Source organism: Cavia porcellus, unplaced genomic scaffold, assembly GCF_034190915.1.
Source record: "Cavia porcellus strain 051 isolate PalLab524CR breed Dunkin Hartley unplaced genomic scaffold, mCavPor4.1 scaffold_28, whole genome shotgun sequence".
NCBI classification, from domain to species: Eukaryota; Metazoa; Chordata; class Mammalia; order Rodentia; family Caviidae; genus Cavia; species Cavia porcellus.
In genome coordinates this window covers 26,468,018-26,486,324 of record NW_026947511.1, presented here as the reverse complement: position 1 = coordinate 26,486,324, position 18,307 = coordinate 26,468,018, and the positions used below count along the sequence as shown (strand labels likewise).

The following is an 18,307-nucleotide window of genomic DNA, read 5'->3' as shown; positions in this document are numbered from 1 at the left end:
GTAATTTTTTAAAAAGGAAGGATAATGTTCTTATAGAATGTTCTCACATTTCTTATTTCTTTGCCATTTGTTATAAGTAACAAAGCATTTCTGGAATGCTCATTTTAATTTCAAAGCCCAGGCTATTCAGTGGAAAACATTTGGTGCTTGGAAGATTTGAACAATAGAGGAGGAATGTGCAGTGGGAAGCGTCATGAATTGTGGCACTCAAAATACATTCTGAAGGAACATTTCAGACAATGATACTTATTCTTCATTTTAAAGAAGTTTTAAACTAGGTGTTATAATTTGTCTTAATCTGGGCAAATATCTTTAACTTTGTCAATATAAATTAGAGTGACAGTAGTGCACTTTTTGCTTTAAGGAATTTGTAAAAGTCCATATAATAAATAAATAAATCATATATATATAATAAATCAAGTTTAATAATAAATAAATAAATATAATAATAAATCAAGTTTGTTGCTATTGTTATATAATACACAATGATGATGCATGACACAACTTAGTGGTTTGTGAAGCATATAGAATGTTGTTCGTTAACTTCCTTAACCACATTTAGTGTGAGGGGATCAGAAGCAAGATAAAATTAGACCCAGAAGCCATGCCTTTGAAAAGGACTCCCATAACCAATTTTCTGTATGTATGTGAGGAACAGATTAGAAAATACACATTAAATGCCAACCAATATTCACATCATGTTATGTATTTAAAAAAAACTTTATTTAATCATTGTACCATATTGCAGTATGATGTGATTTGCTTATTTTCGAAGCAAGGAAAAAAGTCTTGCCAGAAGGTATTCCACTCTGGGTCATGAACATAGGAATAAAGCAAGTTAGATAAAACAGAGGGTAATTGGACAAGGAGAAAAGAAGTTCAGACAAAAATTATTTTCATCCACATATTACTCTATAGCTTGTAAGTTCTTAGTGCCTAGCTAAACAGTGGATCCAAATATCCAAGTGAGCAAATGTCTAATGCTTCATAAACTGCAAGCCAAATCCCTAAGTGCTACAGAGCAGAAGGTTTTTCAGTGAAGGTTCAAGTCTTCTAGTTTAAATATTGGATACAAGTACTACACCCCCTCCCATTTTTTCCTCTTTTCTTTATAATGGGGACTTTCAAGCTTTCATTTGCTATTGGGGGTTTAATTAGGAAATGGAAAGAATGTATATTTTTGATAAAGCATTTATGCATGAAGTTTTTGTTTCCAAATATGTATGCTTAATTTTTATTCCCAAGTAATTCTCTTATCATGAGTATGTTCTTATTTTTTTTTTTTATTTTTATCTTTTTTGAGACAGGGTCTCACTAGGCAGTTTAGGCTGGCCTTAAGCTTACTTTATAGCTCAGGCTGGTCTCAAACTTGCAATGATTCTTCGGCCTCAGCTTCCCAAGTGCTGGCATTATAGGTGTGTGCCACCACATCCTGGCACATGTTCTTATTTTTATTAAGATTTATTTCTGTTTTTCTTATAGCTTTACTAAAGGGATAATCTTAGGTAGGATAAGGTGTATACTTTAATGTCTTTGATAGCTGTATAGGTTGTAAAGTGATTGAATCAGTTAATTAACAGCCCAGTCATTTCACTTATCATTATTGGGGGTGAAGAATTTGCTCTTATTTTAAATAAATTTATAAGGATAATACATGCTTATTATTAACATATTCAGGCAAATCAAAATATAGACATTAAAAAATCTCTCCAACTATTCCATATACATAATGTTTATTGAATACCTACTGTGTGCAGTAGTTGGGTTTCTGGAGAACTAAATCCATTTTGTGCTTTTATGGAGTTTACATTTTTAGTATTGGTGGCATCCAATAAACATAAATAAAGACATCAGTTCTTGTAAGTGTTTTTAGGAAAAACAAAGTGGGATCAAGTGATAGAGTGAGAGAAGATGGGGATGGGATGGTCAGGAAAGACTCTTCAATAGGGGACTTTCAGAGAGTCTTGGAGAGGCTCTGACAGATAGAGGAGCACCTGGGGGACAGATTACAGGGAAAGATTACTCATAAGATTTTGGCTCTGTTATCCTATTTTGTATGTTTCAATGTTCCCCTCTTTGTGTATTAATCATATCTACTCTTAGTCTTAGATTAATACTGTACCAGCATAATTAAAAGTATTTTTGCTTCCCTCTTAATATAGTTTATTGGCTACAAAGTGATGTAAGTTATATTTTCTAATTTGCTAATTCTGAGATTTATAGTTTTCTATTTTTCCTACTTTTGACTATCTTATCAAGCTTTTGTATTTTTTCATGTGACGTTTCTATAGTTAATGCACACAGGCACACACAGTCATTTCAAACATTCCTGAATGGTGAGATTCAATATCTAAGGCTTATCTTTGGATATCCATGTCTTTAGTTGATAACTCAGTGATAGCTATTATGCAGCTTTTGGTGCCATGACGATCACTGGAGAGGTACCAGTTGTACTGGGAATCAATCATATTACAGTGAAACACTTTCTTTTCTTCTGGGCTATAGTATCTCAAGACCTCATTCTTCTTACAAACTATCTAATGAATTGCCTGTATTTTTCCAATTTTAGGTTACCACACTTGTAAATTGTCCCCAGAACCCTTCCAACAGGAAAAAAGGACGTTCGAAAAGAGCCAGAGTCCTTATAGCTTCTGTGGAGGAAGCAACTTGGAATTTATTAGACAAAGGAGAGAAGATTGCTCAGGAAGCCACAGTTTTAAAGGAAGAGCTTACTTCTGCACTTGGGGAAGTTCGCAAAGAAAGTGAGTACTGTCATTCTGGGCAAGACTAAACTGCATATTCTCAGGTTAAGAGTTACCAACTTAGATTTGTGAGTGCTTTGTTTTCACTGTCTTGAGTTTATTAGTTTTTTGCAGATCTGTGGGATCTATCTGTGGGGGGCAGAGTGGCTCACTAGACAGCTCCAAGGCTCAGTGTCTCAGTCCTGGCTCTTTTCTTTACTTACCAGTCCCTGCAGACAACTTTGCATCCACCATGCTGTAACTTCTATATATAACAAAGAGAAGACTAATGAAGGTGAAGACACATTTGCCCATACATAAATAAATTATAACGTTTTTCACAAACAGTTGAGAGATGGAAGTTTCACATCTGCCTCAGGACATTTTTTATTTTTCAATTTTCTAGAAGTTTAAATTCACTGAACTTTTTTTTTTGATGCTCTGTGTAAACTATGCATAACCCATTTTGCTGCTTTGTTAATGTTACATAATAAAAGCATGCTGCATCTTCTGATATATTTACTTATAATAATTTTCTAATGAATGTAAGTCTCATCTGCAGGATATTTAAAAAACTTGTCAGAAGAAAAGATTTTTTTGTGTACTTCAGCCTGCTTCAGATAACTATTTTGGGAGGAAAAGGAAAGTTCGATTTTCCTCTTTAATTTCACAAAAGAGGCGTGGACTGTCCAAATATTTCTTTCTCACTGCCTTTGACATAACTTTAAGAAATTCGGAAAGTCTTCTCTAAATAATTACAGTGAACATGCAAACCACAATAAATATTTGGTCAAATGTATGTTACAGGAGATTATTTTCTATATACTTGAACTTTTAATTTTAGCATTTATTTTTTAAAATAAAGTTTGTTGTGAATACTTAAGGCAAACAACATGATGTTATGGGATCCATATATACAGCAAAATGGTTACCATGGTGAAACATTAATGTATTAATCATTTCACACAGTTTTTTTTTTTTTTTGGTGGCAAGATCAGCTAAAATTTAACAAAATTCCTAAATACAATATTATTAACTATAAATTCCGTTTTTTACGTTAGACCTCTAGACTTGTTCATCTTATATATATTTGCTACTTTGTTTACTTTTATTTTTTGTAGTACTGAGTTTAGAAACCAGGTACATCTCTAGACTTTTTAATTTTTATTTTTTTATGTTGAGACAAAGTCTCACTAAATCATCTAGGTGGGACTCAAACTTGTGATCCTCCTTCATTTTGCTAAAAATTACAGGTATGTACTACCGTGCCCAGTGTATAGCCACTACTTTGTTTTTTGTTTTTTTTTGTTTTTTTTTATTTAAGAGGAAAAAGAGAAAAACAGAAAACAAACCAAAGCGGCGTAAGGGTACACGCAATACAGAACTACAAAACAAAACAAAACAAAACAAAACAAAACAAAACAAAACAAAACAAAAAACCATAACAGTAAGAAATTACCTGCTAGTAGATTACACACTATGTTCTTGAAAATAGTTCCTCAAATCACAGTATCAAAGAACACAAGGTGGACATTCAAACAGGGAGACTGCAAACAGCTGTGTTCAATGTTCCAAAAACATTGATAAAGTCAGCTATTTAACACCCCCAAACACACTTGCTGTTATATCCGTTAGAGCTCTTTTTTTTTTTTCCCTCTCTTTTTTACAACAAAATTTACACATCTTGGATTTTATTACTCCTTAGTGCTTATTACTTTCTTTGGGGGGGGGAAGAATACAGTCAAATATGGCAAAACAAAGCTGTCAGTCAATACCAAGGATAGACATAGCACATGGCGTAGAACAGAGTACAAGTTTATCAACAATGGTTATCAACGTTGTCCCTTGTTTCCTTAAAAAGAATTGTCTATCTTATTAGATATTATAAAGTTGGACAAAACAGTAGAGAACAAGACCAATAAAACTTAGGCATTGTAAACATTACAGGACTTCCAAAGAAGACAATAGTCAAACCAGAATGGGTATCTTAGTGAATCTTATTGTCTTCAAAGTAGTTGCCTATGTCTTCAAACTTGATACTATCATATAGAATGGAACAGAGTCTAATCAGTCAAAACAAGATCGTGGGAGTACTACAGGACTTCAAAACAAGTTAATAGGAAATCGAAAAGAGTTACTATTTATATATCCTAATTTTTTTGAATTTTTTCTTTAATTAAGACAAACATAAGAAATGACTAAATAATTTTTTTTGAAACAATAAGGGGGAGATTGAGATAAAACAGGACATAACAATATAACAATAGAGGTCACAGCATGACTGTTTCAATAACCTAGTACTTCACCACCTTATAACCTGACTTAATAGTAGTTACCATAGTGTCTTTTTCCTTGAAATATTTGGGTAAAACTTCATGTACTCTAGCTTCAAATATTTTCATATCAAGAAGCCCAGAATAAAGCCTTTCTAATTAATGAGTGAAAACTTTATAAGGCTTCAAGGCCACCTAATGGGGAATCATGATTACCACATATTTTTATATATTTGAATCATTACTTACATTAGGGAAACTATTCGGTATTCACACATGCGAGATTGATTTATTTCACTTATGAGTATGGTCTCAAGCTGCGCCCATTTATTGATAAATATCTCAATGTGATCCTTCTTTATAGCTGAATAATACTCCATTGTATAGAAATACCACAACTTTTTTATCCATTCCTCAGTTGATGGGCACTTGGGTTGTTTCCAAGATCTGGCTATTACAAATTGTGCTGCTATAAACATAGGTGCACATAAATCACTGTGGTATGATGCTTTCAGTTCTTCTGGGAATATGCCTAGAAGTGGAATAGCTGGAATAAATGGGATTTCCAGTCCCAACTTTTTGAGAAATCTCCAGACAGATCTCCACAAAGGCTGTACCAGTCTACACTCCCACCAGCAGTGCAGGAGAGTTCCTTTTTCCCCACAGCCTCTCCAGCATTTGTTGTCGGTTTTCTTGATCCTGGCCATTCTTTCAGGAGTGAGATGGTATCTCAGTGTGGTTTTAATTTGCATTTCTCTAATGACCAATGATGATGAGCATTTTTTCATGTATTTATTTGCCATTTGCATTTCTTCATCTGAGAATTGCATATTCATCTCAGATGCCCATTTTTGGACTGGATCTTTGAATTTCGGAGGTCTGAGTTTCTTTAATTCTTTGTATGTTTTAGACAAGAGGCCCTTGTCTGAGAGAGAGTTCACTAAAATCTTTTCCCAGTTTGTGGGTTTTCTTTTCACTATGCTGGAGATTTCTTTTGACATGCAGAAACTTTTTAATAAGAAGTGGTCCCAGTTATTGATTCTGGGAAGTATTTCCCGTGCGGTTTGAGTCCTGTTCATGAATTCTTTACCTACTCCTATGTCTCCAAGGTTTCTACCTATTTTGTCTTCCAATAGATTTAGTGTTTCTGTTTTAATATTCAGATCTTTGACCCATTTACATTTTAATTTAGTACATGGTGATAGACATGGGTCTAGCTTTAGTTTTCGGCAAATGGAGAGCCAGTTTTTCCAGCACCATTTATTAAAGAGACTGTCGTTCTTCCAGTGAACCTGCTTGGCTCCTTTATCAAAAATAAGGTGGTTGAGTGTGTTCGTAGTTGTGGTTGTATCTTCTAATCTATTCCACTGATCTTCAGCTCTGTTTTGATTCCAATACCATGTTGATTTTACTACTGTTGCTTTGTAGTATAACTTCAAGTCAGGGATTGTGATGCCTCCTGCTTTGTCTTTGCTGCTTAGAATTGCCTTTGCGATTCTAGGTCTCTTCTGGTTCCAGATGAAATTTAGGAGTGATTTCTCTAGATCTATAAGGTATGTTGATGGTATTTCTATTGGGATTGCATTGAATCTGTATAACAGTTTTGGGAGAATGGCCATTTTCACAATGTTTGTTCTTCCTATCCATGAGCAAGGGATGTCTTTCCATTTTCTGAGATCATCTTCAATTTCCTTTTTCAGTGTATTATAATTTTCACTGTATAAGTCTTTCACTTCTTTCGTAAGAGTAATTCCTAAATATTTCATTTTTTTGCTTGCTAATGTGAATAGTCCAGTTTCTCTTATTTCCCTCTCTGTAATTTTGTTGTTCGTGTATAGGAATGCTATTGATTTCTGAGAATTGATTTTGTATCCAGCCACATTACTGAATTTATTGTATCTAAGAGTATTTCAATGGAGTTTAGGGGGTCTTCTATGTAGAATATCATGTCATCTGCAAACAATGATAATTTAACTTCTTCTTTTCCTATCTTTACCCCCTTTTATTTCTCTTTCTTGCCTAATTGCTCTGGCTAGTACTTCCAGTACTATATTAAATAGGAGTGGTGATAAAGGACATCCTTGTCTTGTACCCGACTTTAAAGTAAAGGCTTTCAATTTTTGGCCATTTAGTATGATGCTGGCTGTTGGTTTGTCATAAATGGCCTTTATTATATTGAGGTAAAGACCATTTATTCCAATTTTCTGTAAAGTTCTTATCATGAATAAGTGTTGGACCTTATCGAAGGCTTTTTCTGCATCTATAGAGATGATCATGTGATTCTTATTTTTGGCTTTATTGATATGGTGGATTACATTTATTGATTTGCGTATGTTGAACCATCCTTGCATTCCTGGGATGAATCCCACCTGGTCATGGTGTATAATCTTCTTGATGATTTGCTGGATCCTATTTGCCAATATTTTATTGAGGATTTTTGCATCTGTGTTCATTAGGGAGATCGGTCTATAGTTCTCTTTTATAGTTGGGTCTTTCTCAGGTTTTGGTACTAGAGTAATATTTGCTTCCAGGAATGACTTAGGAAGGATTGCTTCCCTTTGAATTTCATTGAATAGTTTGAGGAGTGTCGGCATTAGGTCTTCTTTATATTTCTTGTAGAATTCTGCAGTGAATCCATCTGGGCCTGGGCTCTTCTTGGTGGGCAAGGACCCAATTACATTCTCAATTTCATTAGCAGAGATTGGGTTATTCAACAGTTTTATATCCTCTTGATCTAGCTTTGGTACTTCATATGCTTCTAAGAATCTATTTCTTCTGTGTTATCAAACTTTTGAGAGTAGAGGTTTTCGAAATAGGTGTTGATGATCCTCTGTATTTCTATTGGGTCTGTAGTGATTTCTCCTTTTTCATTTCTTATTGCATGAATTTGAGCTTTTTCTTTCCTTTTTTTAATAAGGTTGGCTAGGGGCTTATCGATTTTATTTATTCTTTCAAAGAACCAACTCTTTGATTCGTTGATTCTTTGGATTGTTTTCTTAGTCTCTATTGCATTGATTTCTGCTCTGATTTTTATAATTTCCTCTCTTCTTTTGGCTTTGGGCTTGACTTGCTCTTCTTTTTCTAGCTGTTTGAGGTGTAGCATCAAGTTATTTATTTGTATTCGTTCTGTTTTCCTGATGTGGGAACTCAGTGCAATAAATTTTCCTCTCAGAACGGCTTTCATTGCATCCCACAGATTCCGGTAAGTTGTATCTGCATTTTCATTTTCTTTTAGGTATTGTTTAATTTCTTCTTTAATTTCTTCTGTGACCCACTGGTTACTCAAGAGTGTGTTATTTAGTTTCCATGTGTTTGCGGAATTTTTGCAGTATCCTTTGTCATTAATTTCTAATTTCAGAGCGCTATGATCCGATAATATGCAAGGGATGATTTCAACTCTTTTGCATTTGCTTAAATATGTTCTGTGAGCTAATATATGGTCTATTTTAGAAAATGATCCATGTACTGCTGAGAAGAATGTGTATTCTGATGTTGTTGGGTGGAACATTCTGTATATGTCTATCAAACCCATTTGTTCACAGGTGTGATTCAGTTCTGTTATTTCTTTGCTCATTTTCTGTCTGGTTGATCTGTCCCTTGGTGTCAGTGGTGTATTAAGGTCTCCTGTTACAATTGTGTTACTGATAATTTGAGTTTTCATTTTTGTTAATAATTGTTTTATATAACTGGGTGCTCTGGAGTTTGGTGCGTATATATTTAAGATAGTTATCTCTTCCTCTTGGAGTTTTCCCCTTACGAGTATGTAGTGACCTTCTTTGTTCTTTATGGTCATTGTTGGTTTAAAGTTCACGTTGTCTGCAAACAGAATGGCTACTCCTGCCTTTTTTTGGATTCCTGCTGCATGAAGAATTGTTTTCCATCCTTTGACTTTCAGTCTGTGAGTATCTTTCTGGGTTAGATGGGTTTCCTGTAAACAGCATATGGTTGGATTTTGTTTCTTGATCCATTTTACTAGTCTGTTTCTTTTGATTGGTGCATTGAGACCATTTACATTAATGGTTATTACTGTTAAATGCTGGTTAATTGTAGGAATGTTATGTCTCTGCTGTTGCATCTTTATCTTTCGGTTCTGTTTAATTATTTGCTTTGCTTAGTGGTTTTTTCCTTTGTGTATCTAAACTGTCTTTCAATATTTTTTGCAGTGTTGGTTTGGTGTTCATGAAGTTCTTCAGCTGTTCTTTGTCATGGAAGTATCGTATTGCACCATCTATTTTGAATGATAGTTTTGCAGGATATATCAGTCTTGGTTGGAAATCATTTTGCTTTAGGATCTGGAATACTTCACTCCATGCTCTTCTTGACTTTATCGTTTGTGCTGAGAAGTCTGCTGTGATTCTGATAGGTTTTCCTTTATAAGTGATTTGTCTTTTCTCTCTGACAGCTTTTAATAATCTATTCTTGTGTTGGATTTCTGGGATGGTGACTATTATATGTCTGGGTGTAGTTTTATTTTGGTTATGACTGTTTGGAGTTCTATATGCTTCACTGATCCTGATGTCAGTTTCTGATCTCATGCTTGGGAAATTTTCAGCTATTACTTCTCTAAATATCCTCCTGACATCCTTCATGTTGTCTCCCTCTCTTTCATTAATCCCTATCATTCTTATGTTATTCTTCTTTGCATCGTCTTGCAGTTGTTGAATTGTTGTTTCCTGGTTCCTTGTTATTTTCAAAAGATCTTTCCTTTCCTGTTCACTAGCTGCAATCCTGTCTTCAAGGTCTGAAATTCTATCTTCACTTTCATTAAGGCGGTTTTTACAACTTTCAGTGGAGTTTTTTATTTCCTGTATATCTCTGTGCATCTGCATTATGTATTCTGTTTGTTTCTTATATTGCTCGTCTAGGGATTCTATCTTTTTGTTTAGCTCCTCCAATTTTTTATCTGTGTTTTCTTTAGATATATTTAGAATCTCTTTCATTTCTTTTATCATTTCTTCTTTTATCTGGGAGATTATTTCGAGTTTGAATTTCTTTAAAGCTTCCTGGAGTTGCTTGTCAATTTCAGTGGCTATTGTGTCCGATATATGAGGTGAATGGGATATATTTTCTTCTATATACATCGCTCCTAGGGTTTCTTGAGATGGGTTGGAGGTTTGAGGTTGTAATTTGGTCTTTCGTTTTGTCATTTTCCTACATTTCTGTGTTTCAAGTGTTATTTGAAAGCTTCCTCAGGATCTGTTGAAAATCCCCTTCTATGTTTGGAGCTACTGAGACTCTAGCACCACGCTACTCCAAGCCATTAGGCCTACAGAACCAGTGGCCCTCCTCTGCCTGCTCAGAACTCCGCAGTTCCAGACAAGCTGGGCCTCAGGGATACTGTGCGCCCACCTGCCCCTTGGAAGCTCCACAGTTCTTCAATCGCAGCCGGGTTAGGGTACTCACCACAGGCCGCAGTGCTTCAGGAACCTGTGGACCCTCCCTGGTTGCAGAGATATCCACAGTCCTCCAGACACGCAGAGAGGCCGGTGAGGGCACCCCAGATCTGCCCAGCTCCTCCTCTGCAGACCTATGGCCAGGTGCAGCAGCTAAACAGGCTGGGCTAGGCTGGTAGTGTGGGCCAGCCCACCTATCGGGAGCTCAGCAGGTCTCCAAATGAAGCCAGGAATGGGGAGGCTGATGTGGAAGCCTTAAACCCACCTCTCCCCTTCACTGCACCTGGAAGCCTGAGGGAACTCCAGCAGACTGGGCGCAGATATCCAGAGTCCTCCAGACACGCAGAGAGGCCAGTGAGGGCACCCCAGATCTGCCCAGCTCCTCCTCTGCAGACCTATGGCCAGGCGCGGCAGCTAAACAGGCTGGGCTAGGCTGGTAGTGTGGGCCAGCCCACCTATGGGGAGCTCAGCAGGTCTCCAAATGAAGCCGGGAATGGGGAGGCTGATGTGGAAGCCTCAAACCCACCTCTCTCCTTCACTGCACCTGGAAGCCTGAGGGAACTCCAGCAGTCTGGGCGCAGAAATCCAGAGTCCTCCAGACACGCAGAGAGGCCAGTGAGGGCACCCCAGATCTGCCCAGCTCCTCCTCTGCAGACCTATGGCCAGGCGCGGCAGCTAAACAGGCTGGGCTAGGCTGGTAGTGTGGGCCAGCCCACCTATGGGGAGCTCAGCAGGTCTCCAAATGAAGCCGGGAATGGGGAGGCTGATGTGGAAGCCTCAAACCCACCTCTCTCCTTCACTGCACCTGGAAGCCTGAGGGAACTCCAGCAGTCTGGGCGCAGAAATCCAGAGTCCTCCAGACACGCAGAGAGGCCAGTGAGGGCACCCCAGATCTGCCCAGCTCCTCCTCTGCAGACCTATGGCCAGGCGCGGCAGCTAAACAGGCTGGGCTAGGCTGGTAGTGTGGGCCAGCCCACCTATGGGGAGCTCAGCAGGTCTCCAAATGAAGCCGGGAATGGGGAGGCTGATGTGGAAGCCTCAAACCCACCTCTCTCCTTCACTGCACCTGGAAGCCTGAGGGAACTCCAGCAGTCTGGGCGCAGAAATCCAGAGTCCTCCAGACACGCAGAGAGGCCAGTGAGGGCACCCCAGATCTGCCCAGCTCCTCCTCTGCAGACCTATGGCCAGGCGCCTAGCCACTACTTTGTATACTTTGGCCTGCATCTTTGCATCTTCTTCCTAGCACACAATAATCACTGTTTTATTCTCCACCTCTATATTTTTATATATGTTTGAGTTCTTTTTCCCTCCTTTCAAAGATTTCACATATAAGTTAATATATGTGCAGATTTCACATATAAGATAATAAATCATGCAATATTTTTCTATTTTTATGTTATTTCACATAGTACAATGTCTTCCAAGTTTGTCTCGGCAAGTGGCAAGATCTCTTCTTTTTTTTGGTAGGGGAAGGGGGAGCAAGATCGAACTCACAACCTCATGCTTGTGCCAGGTAGGCATTTGTACTGCTGAGCTAAATTCCCAGCCCCAGGATCTCTTCTGTTTAAAGACTAATATTCCACCAGATGTACGTACACTATAGTGTCTTCTTCCATTCTTCTGTGGGCACACACAGAAGACATGCTGCTCACATGTCTTGGATATTGTGAATGGTACTGAAATGGATGTGAATCACATGGTAATTCTGTTTTTAATTTTCACAGGAGCCTCCATACCATGTTTATCACCTTTGCTATATACTTTATATTTTAAAGGGATTCTTCAGACAGCATGTAGAAAATATAATGCACAAGATAGTTTGAAATGCATTTGTCTTCCCTTTCTGCCCCTACTGTTCCAGACCCAGTCTCCTGTGTTATCTTTCTTAGTCACCAAGTCAGTTAGGTTTTTTCCTTTTAAATAGTTCTAAATTCAATACATTTTATCTCGTGTTGCTCAGATCTGTTCATCCTTAACATTAACTCCAGAATTCAAATGATGACATTAGCCTTGCCCCAAAGTCAAATAGTTTTTTTTAAATGAAAATTTCATTTTCCTTTCCTGTTTAAAATTTTCTTTAACAGACTAGAGGTCTAAACATTTTAATTTTTTTTGTTTTTATTACATGTTTGAGATACATGATGATTACATTCCTCGTGGGGAGTTGGTGCATGTACATATATTATTATATGTTAATTCTTTTGCATCCCTTTTCCTGTCCCTCCTTCCATCTCTTAGCTCTTAAAGTATTTTATGATTTGCCTCTTGCCATTCTGTTTTGTCTAATTTCCAGATTCTGCCATACTATCAAACTTTCCCTCAAAACAGAACAATTTGCAGTATCTCGAATTGTCTGTGTGACTTTAAGCCTCTGTTTCTCCAGCTATTCTGTGTACCTGGATTGCCCTTGTGATTCAGCCAATCTTTCCTTGTGTAGCAAAGCTCAGCCCAGGTTGTCTTTTCCAGGAAGTGCTTCCTGACTCCTGGATGATTCTTTTTTGTGTTCTTATAGACTCAGCATCTCTTTCATAGGACTAACAACCTCACAGAGTAAACATTGACTTCCTTATTTAGTAAATTTAGACTCAATGGTTTGAGGGTAGCATGTACCAGATCTTTATTACAATATATAAGAGACATATAACAGACACTTGGTTAATGTTTTTTGAATAAATGAAAAAATCAAATCACTTTATCACTTCACATCATAAACTTAAAATGTTTTTATTTTGGCTCTTACAAAGAATTATCTCATGTAATTATAGTTTCACTGCTGAGTCTTTTGTAAGGCATATGAGTCCTATGCTGATGTTTCTCTCTGAAAATGTGACTATTTAATTGACAACATACTTTCCACATACTGTTTGGAAATAAATATGTAAGACATTTGTCATTCTTAGATGGGAACAATAATTATCATGGGATGGTATCTGCTTTTGTTTTTAAAATAAAGTAGGCTTTTTAGCCCAATAAAAATGAATTATTTTAAAGAGACATTCTTAGAGAAGTCTGGATTCTAGAATTCTTTAGTAAGCTATTCATTGTGTTCATGTGTGAGGTACATGCACGTGTCATATGCTGCATATATAATAGAGACATTTTGTTAAAGATCAGCAAGTGTGTTATATTCTAATTCTTATGGCAAACTGCCTCTGTAGTGTAGGAGGAGAGCAGTGCAATGGCACGTGGCTCTGAGAGGAACAGCCAGCGATGATCCTATGGAGAGCAGACGTAGTGACAGTGGGAGCATTGTTCTTACAGCTTGGAAGGAATTTTAGCTTGGTGGTGGAACTGAATTTTCAGGAGGACGGGTTCTGATCCAGTCAACTCTGTGTGATACGGCGAGCATATTTTAAATTGTTGCCCGCCTTGTTTTTAAAAGGTCTTGACCAGTGGCATGACATTGAAGACTAATGATGCATGACTAACAAATTTAATGCATCTGGAAAAGTTAAAAACTATTAGAAATAGAGGATAGCTTTATTTATATATTTATTGAGTTATTTCCAAGAAAAATTTTGAGAATAATTTAGAAAATTTCTCCTTTTAATAAAGACAGTATAATTTATGTGGCCTTACTATGAGATTCTGTTATATTCTGATTTATTGCTTTGAGTGACCTTAGTTACAGACTCAAAGTAATAAATATTGTGGGCATTTTGCTTAACTGTGGAATTTGCCTGTGGAAGGTAGAACACAGGTCATCCAAGGGATGGATATTAAAATTAAAAGTAATATATGTATAGAAATAGAGAGATTCTGCAAAGGTGGTTTCCATTGTAGATTACTTATGGTCACCCTGGATCTTGTAGTTTACCCAGGTCCTTATACCTATACAGTGGCAAAATATCAAGTTGAACTTTTCATGTAAAGCATTTAAAAGTATTTATATAATTACATAGAAAATAGTTAAGCATTGTTTATAGTGTCTGGTTACATGCGTTACCTATGGCATACACTTTATATTAACTTTGTATATGCACTTTTCCCCTTCAATCTATAGACATTACTTCTAAACCCCACATGAATTAATGCTACTTAATGTTTTATTGAGGATTAACATGTATGTAGAAAAGTGCATATTGTGAAGAACTCAATGAATTTCACATAGTGAACATAGTCATGTAACCTCTATCCCAATCAGGAAATAAAACTACTAAAACCCTAGAAGTAGTCCTTGTGCCCCAACTAGTTACAACATTCTCACAGCAAAGGAAATCATAATTGTTACTTCCAATGCTATAGGTTACCTTAGTTTCTTTGTGAATTTTATGCTAGATTATATAGCATGTTATTCTGCTGTTTGCTCAATATTACTCATTTGTGTAACTTTTCTATACAGTAGTTAATTCATTTTCACTGATGAACAGATGATTATTTAGCCATTCTTTGCATGGTGGACATTTGAATTGTTTCCAGCTTTTGGTCTTAATGAACATTATTTCGTCCATGAATGCGGCATTCCTTTAGGATTTATACCTAGGAATAAATTTTCGGGTCACAAGGTATACATCTGCTTACATTTAGTAGATAGTATGAGTTTTCCAAAGTGGATTTTCCAGTCGACCTCAACATAAGTAATTTAAACAAAAGCAAAAACCAAAAACAAAGCATGAATAATTCATATGAGTTCCATTTGCTCCAGTCTTACTAACTTGGGCTTAGCAGGTGCCAGGTTTTTTTTTGTCTTGCTGGCCTCAAGTTTGAAATTGTCCTGCCTCAGCCTCCTGAGTACTGAGATTACAGGCATGTACCATTATGCTTGTCAAATGTTTTAAATGCAAGAATAGTGGTAGTATAGTATTGTAGTTTTAATTTAGATTTCTTTGATAACTTTTGTATAGTCTAGTATGAGTCCTTTGCTAGCGTAGGAATTACAAATGTCTTTTTGTCATATTAAGCACTTCTTAATTTAATAAATTTCTTAACTTCTTAATTTTAATGAATTACAATTTTTTTAAGGGTGGAGATTTTATGTGTTGGTAAAATAACTATTAAAGTTATTACTAAAATGTTTTCTTATGTTGCCATTCCAAAGCTATTTTATTTTTTGGTTTTTTCAAGACAGGGTCTTGCTATGTAGTTCAGGCTTACTTTTAACTGACTATGTAAAGCCCAGGCTGGCCTCAAACTCACAGCAATCCTTCTGCCTCAGTCTCCTGAGTGCTGAGATTCACCTTGTCCAGCTTTTTATTTTATTTTATTTTTTGTCACTTTGAGACAAGGTCTCTCTATGCAGTTCAGGCTGGCCTTGAACTCATTTTGTAGCTCAGGCTGGTCTCTAACTCGCAATGATCCTCCTGCCTCAGCCTCCTGAGTGCTGGGATTACAGGCATTAGCTACTACGTCCAGCTTTATCTTTACAATGTACTTGGAAGTTTTTATGAGTTGTGTGCTAGCAGTCATGATTCACATTTGTTTGTTTGTTTATTTCCATTTGGAAATTCAATTGATTCAGTAATGAATTCACTTATGAATGCATATGTGAGTTTAATTGTGCTAGTACTATTTACTGGAAAAAACCTTTCTCCTTTGAATCATTTTCATCTTTATTGAAAATTAATTGAGCATATATATCTGGATGAAATTTAGAATTCTGTTACATATATATATTTATATCATGATGATTTATGTCATCAATCCTTATATATACCCATATATTATAAATGATATATGTCATATATATATCCTTATACCAATATCACATAGCCTTAAATGATATACTTCCTAGTAAATATTGAAATAAAAAATATTTCAGTTTATCTGTTCTAGATACCCTGCATTTCCATGGAAATTTTAGAATCAGTTTGTCAATTTTCACAAAAAAACTTGTTGCAGTTTGTTCTGGATTAGACTGGATCTACAGATCAGTTTGTGCTGCACTTACTTTTAAACAATAATGAGTCTTCTTAAAAAAACAACAATAATGAGTCTTCTGATTACAAACCATGGTGCACCTTCTCTTTTATTTTGGATACAAATCTTGCACATATATTTTTGTTAAACTTGACTTCAAGTATTTAATATCTTGTGATATTTTAAATGGAATTTTAATTTCAAATTCATGACAAGCTTTTCTTTTTCCAGCAGGTTTTTAGTTTCTCCAGTAAACTTTTCACTTCAATTACTATACTTGTTCTTAAATTTTCATTTTTTATAAAAATGTACACTTTGTTAAAATTCCACTCCATTAAGTCTTTAAATACATTTATAATATCTGCTTTATACCCCTTATTTGCTAACTACAATATCTCAGTCATCTGGATTTTGTTTCTAATTGACCGATATCTCTTCCCTTGACTATAAGTCACCTTTTTCTATTTCCTTATAAGGCCAGTAACTTTTGATTATTTACTTGACAGTGTAGAAAGAGGATTGTGGTTCTTCTGAATTCTATTTTCTTTCTCTCAAAAATGTTGAGTTTGCTTCAGCAGTGACTCAACAGGTACCAAGATTTGTTCTATCTTTTTAAAAAGTGGAATCTGCTTTGATTCTGTCTTTAGTTTTGTAAAGAATCCTTACTCCTGGAGACACAATCTTCTTTATTCTATAGTACAGCCTTCTGGAGTTTCAAAGGATGATTTAATGTATTTAGTAATCTTATCTAATTTACAGATTTAAAACATCCAACTCTGCTCCTGAAGTGGAGGCAACTGAAATCATTTCATAGCTTTTTCTTCCTTCACAGTTTTGTTTTGTTCTTGGTTTTTTAGAATGACCAGTATACGCAGAAGTCAGCGGTGGATTTTAGGAAAGTTCGTGTGTAGTTTCAAAGCTCCATACATTTGTAGTTTCCTCTTTTATGAGATTTTTACTCTCAATTTACACTTACTCTACTTCTGCAAAGTGTCCTGTGAGGTGTCAAGCCAGTGAGATTGTGACTTTGTACTTTAGGTTTCTTTATTGTCAAAGAAAATTATTTTTATTGGTACATTTTAGATATAGATAATGGTCACATTCATCCTAGGGAATTTGTGCTGTACATGATACAACTTGTTGCTTTTCCCCTACCTCCTTAATCTGTTTTCAGCACCTCTTCCCCCTCTTTATTTACAAAAGTTTTGTTTCTATTTCTCCTTTTTCCCCCTCTCTCTCTTTTTTTACTTTTCCCTTCCTTCCTAACCCCTCCCCTTCCCTCATTTCCCTTTCCATTTGAATATTCTCTTCTTATTTCACAATATCTATTATACATTTTGGTCCTTATTTAAACTTTCAGTTTCTCATGCCAGAGAAAGAATGCAATATTTACCCATGTGTGTTAATTTCACTTAAGATTAAGCTGCATGCATTAACCTAGAAAGAGCTCAAGTTTGTCTTTCTTTATGGCAGAGTAGTATTCCACCGACTGAGCCCACTAAACCATTAGCTTTATGGTGGGGTAATCTCAGTGAGCCTGTACCTTTATTTTCCTTAAAGTTTAGGCTGGTTTCTGGCTGTGAGGCTGAAACTAGACTCATTCAGCCTGCAGTAGTCAGTGCACCTTTTATTGACTTTAATTTGGCTGGGGTCAGTAGATGGAGCCAGTAGTTGTTGTGAGTTCATGGCTGAGTTGGTCCCTCCCCAAAATGGCTCCCGGCCAATCACCCTCTCCTGCTAGATGTTGCTAAATTCCAGTTTTTGAACCCCAAATCTCAGAGAGGTTCTTTCTCTGATGCTCACCACTCTGCCTTCTTCCTGGAAGTTCTCTTTACTTTAGTATTTATTTATTTATTTATTTATTTATTTTCAGCCCTGGGAATTGAATTTAGGACCTTGTGCTTGCCAGGTAGGCACTTATGTCACTGAGCTAAATCCCTGGCCCCTGTACTTTAGTTTTAACTAACCCTGTTACACTGTCTTTGGAGGAAATATCATATAAATAATGTGACCCTCAATCAGCATAGTTTTATCTCTTTGCTCA

At 36.2% G+C, this 18,307-nt stretch overlaps 1 protein-coding gene across 10 annotated transcripts in view; it reads left to right on the top strand.

Moving 5' to 3' along the window:
- Ctnna3 (catenin alpha 3) overlaps positions 1-18,307 on the top strand; it is a 1,637,747-nt gene that overhangs the window by 126,259 nt on the left and 1,493,181 nt on the right. For all 10 annotated transcript variants that reach the window (XM_063239556.1, XM_063239557.1, XM_063239560.1 and 7 more), the window contains one exon: positions 2,570-2,762. In XM_063239556.1, coding sequence (XP_063095626.1) covers positions 2,570-2,762 — 193 coding nt within the window. The remainder of the gene's footprint in view (positions 1-2,569; positions 2,763-18,307) is intronic.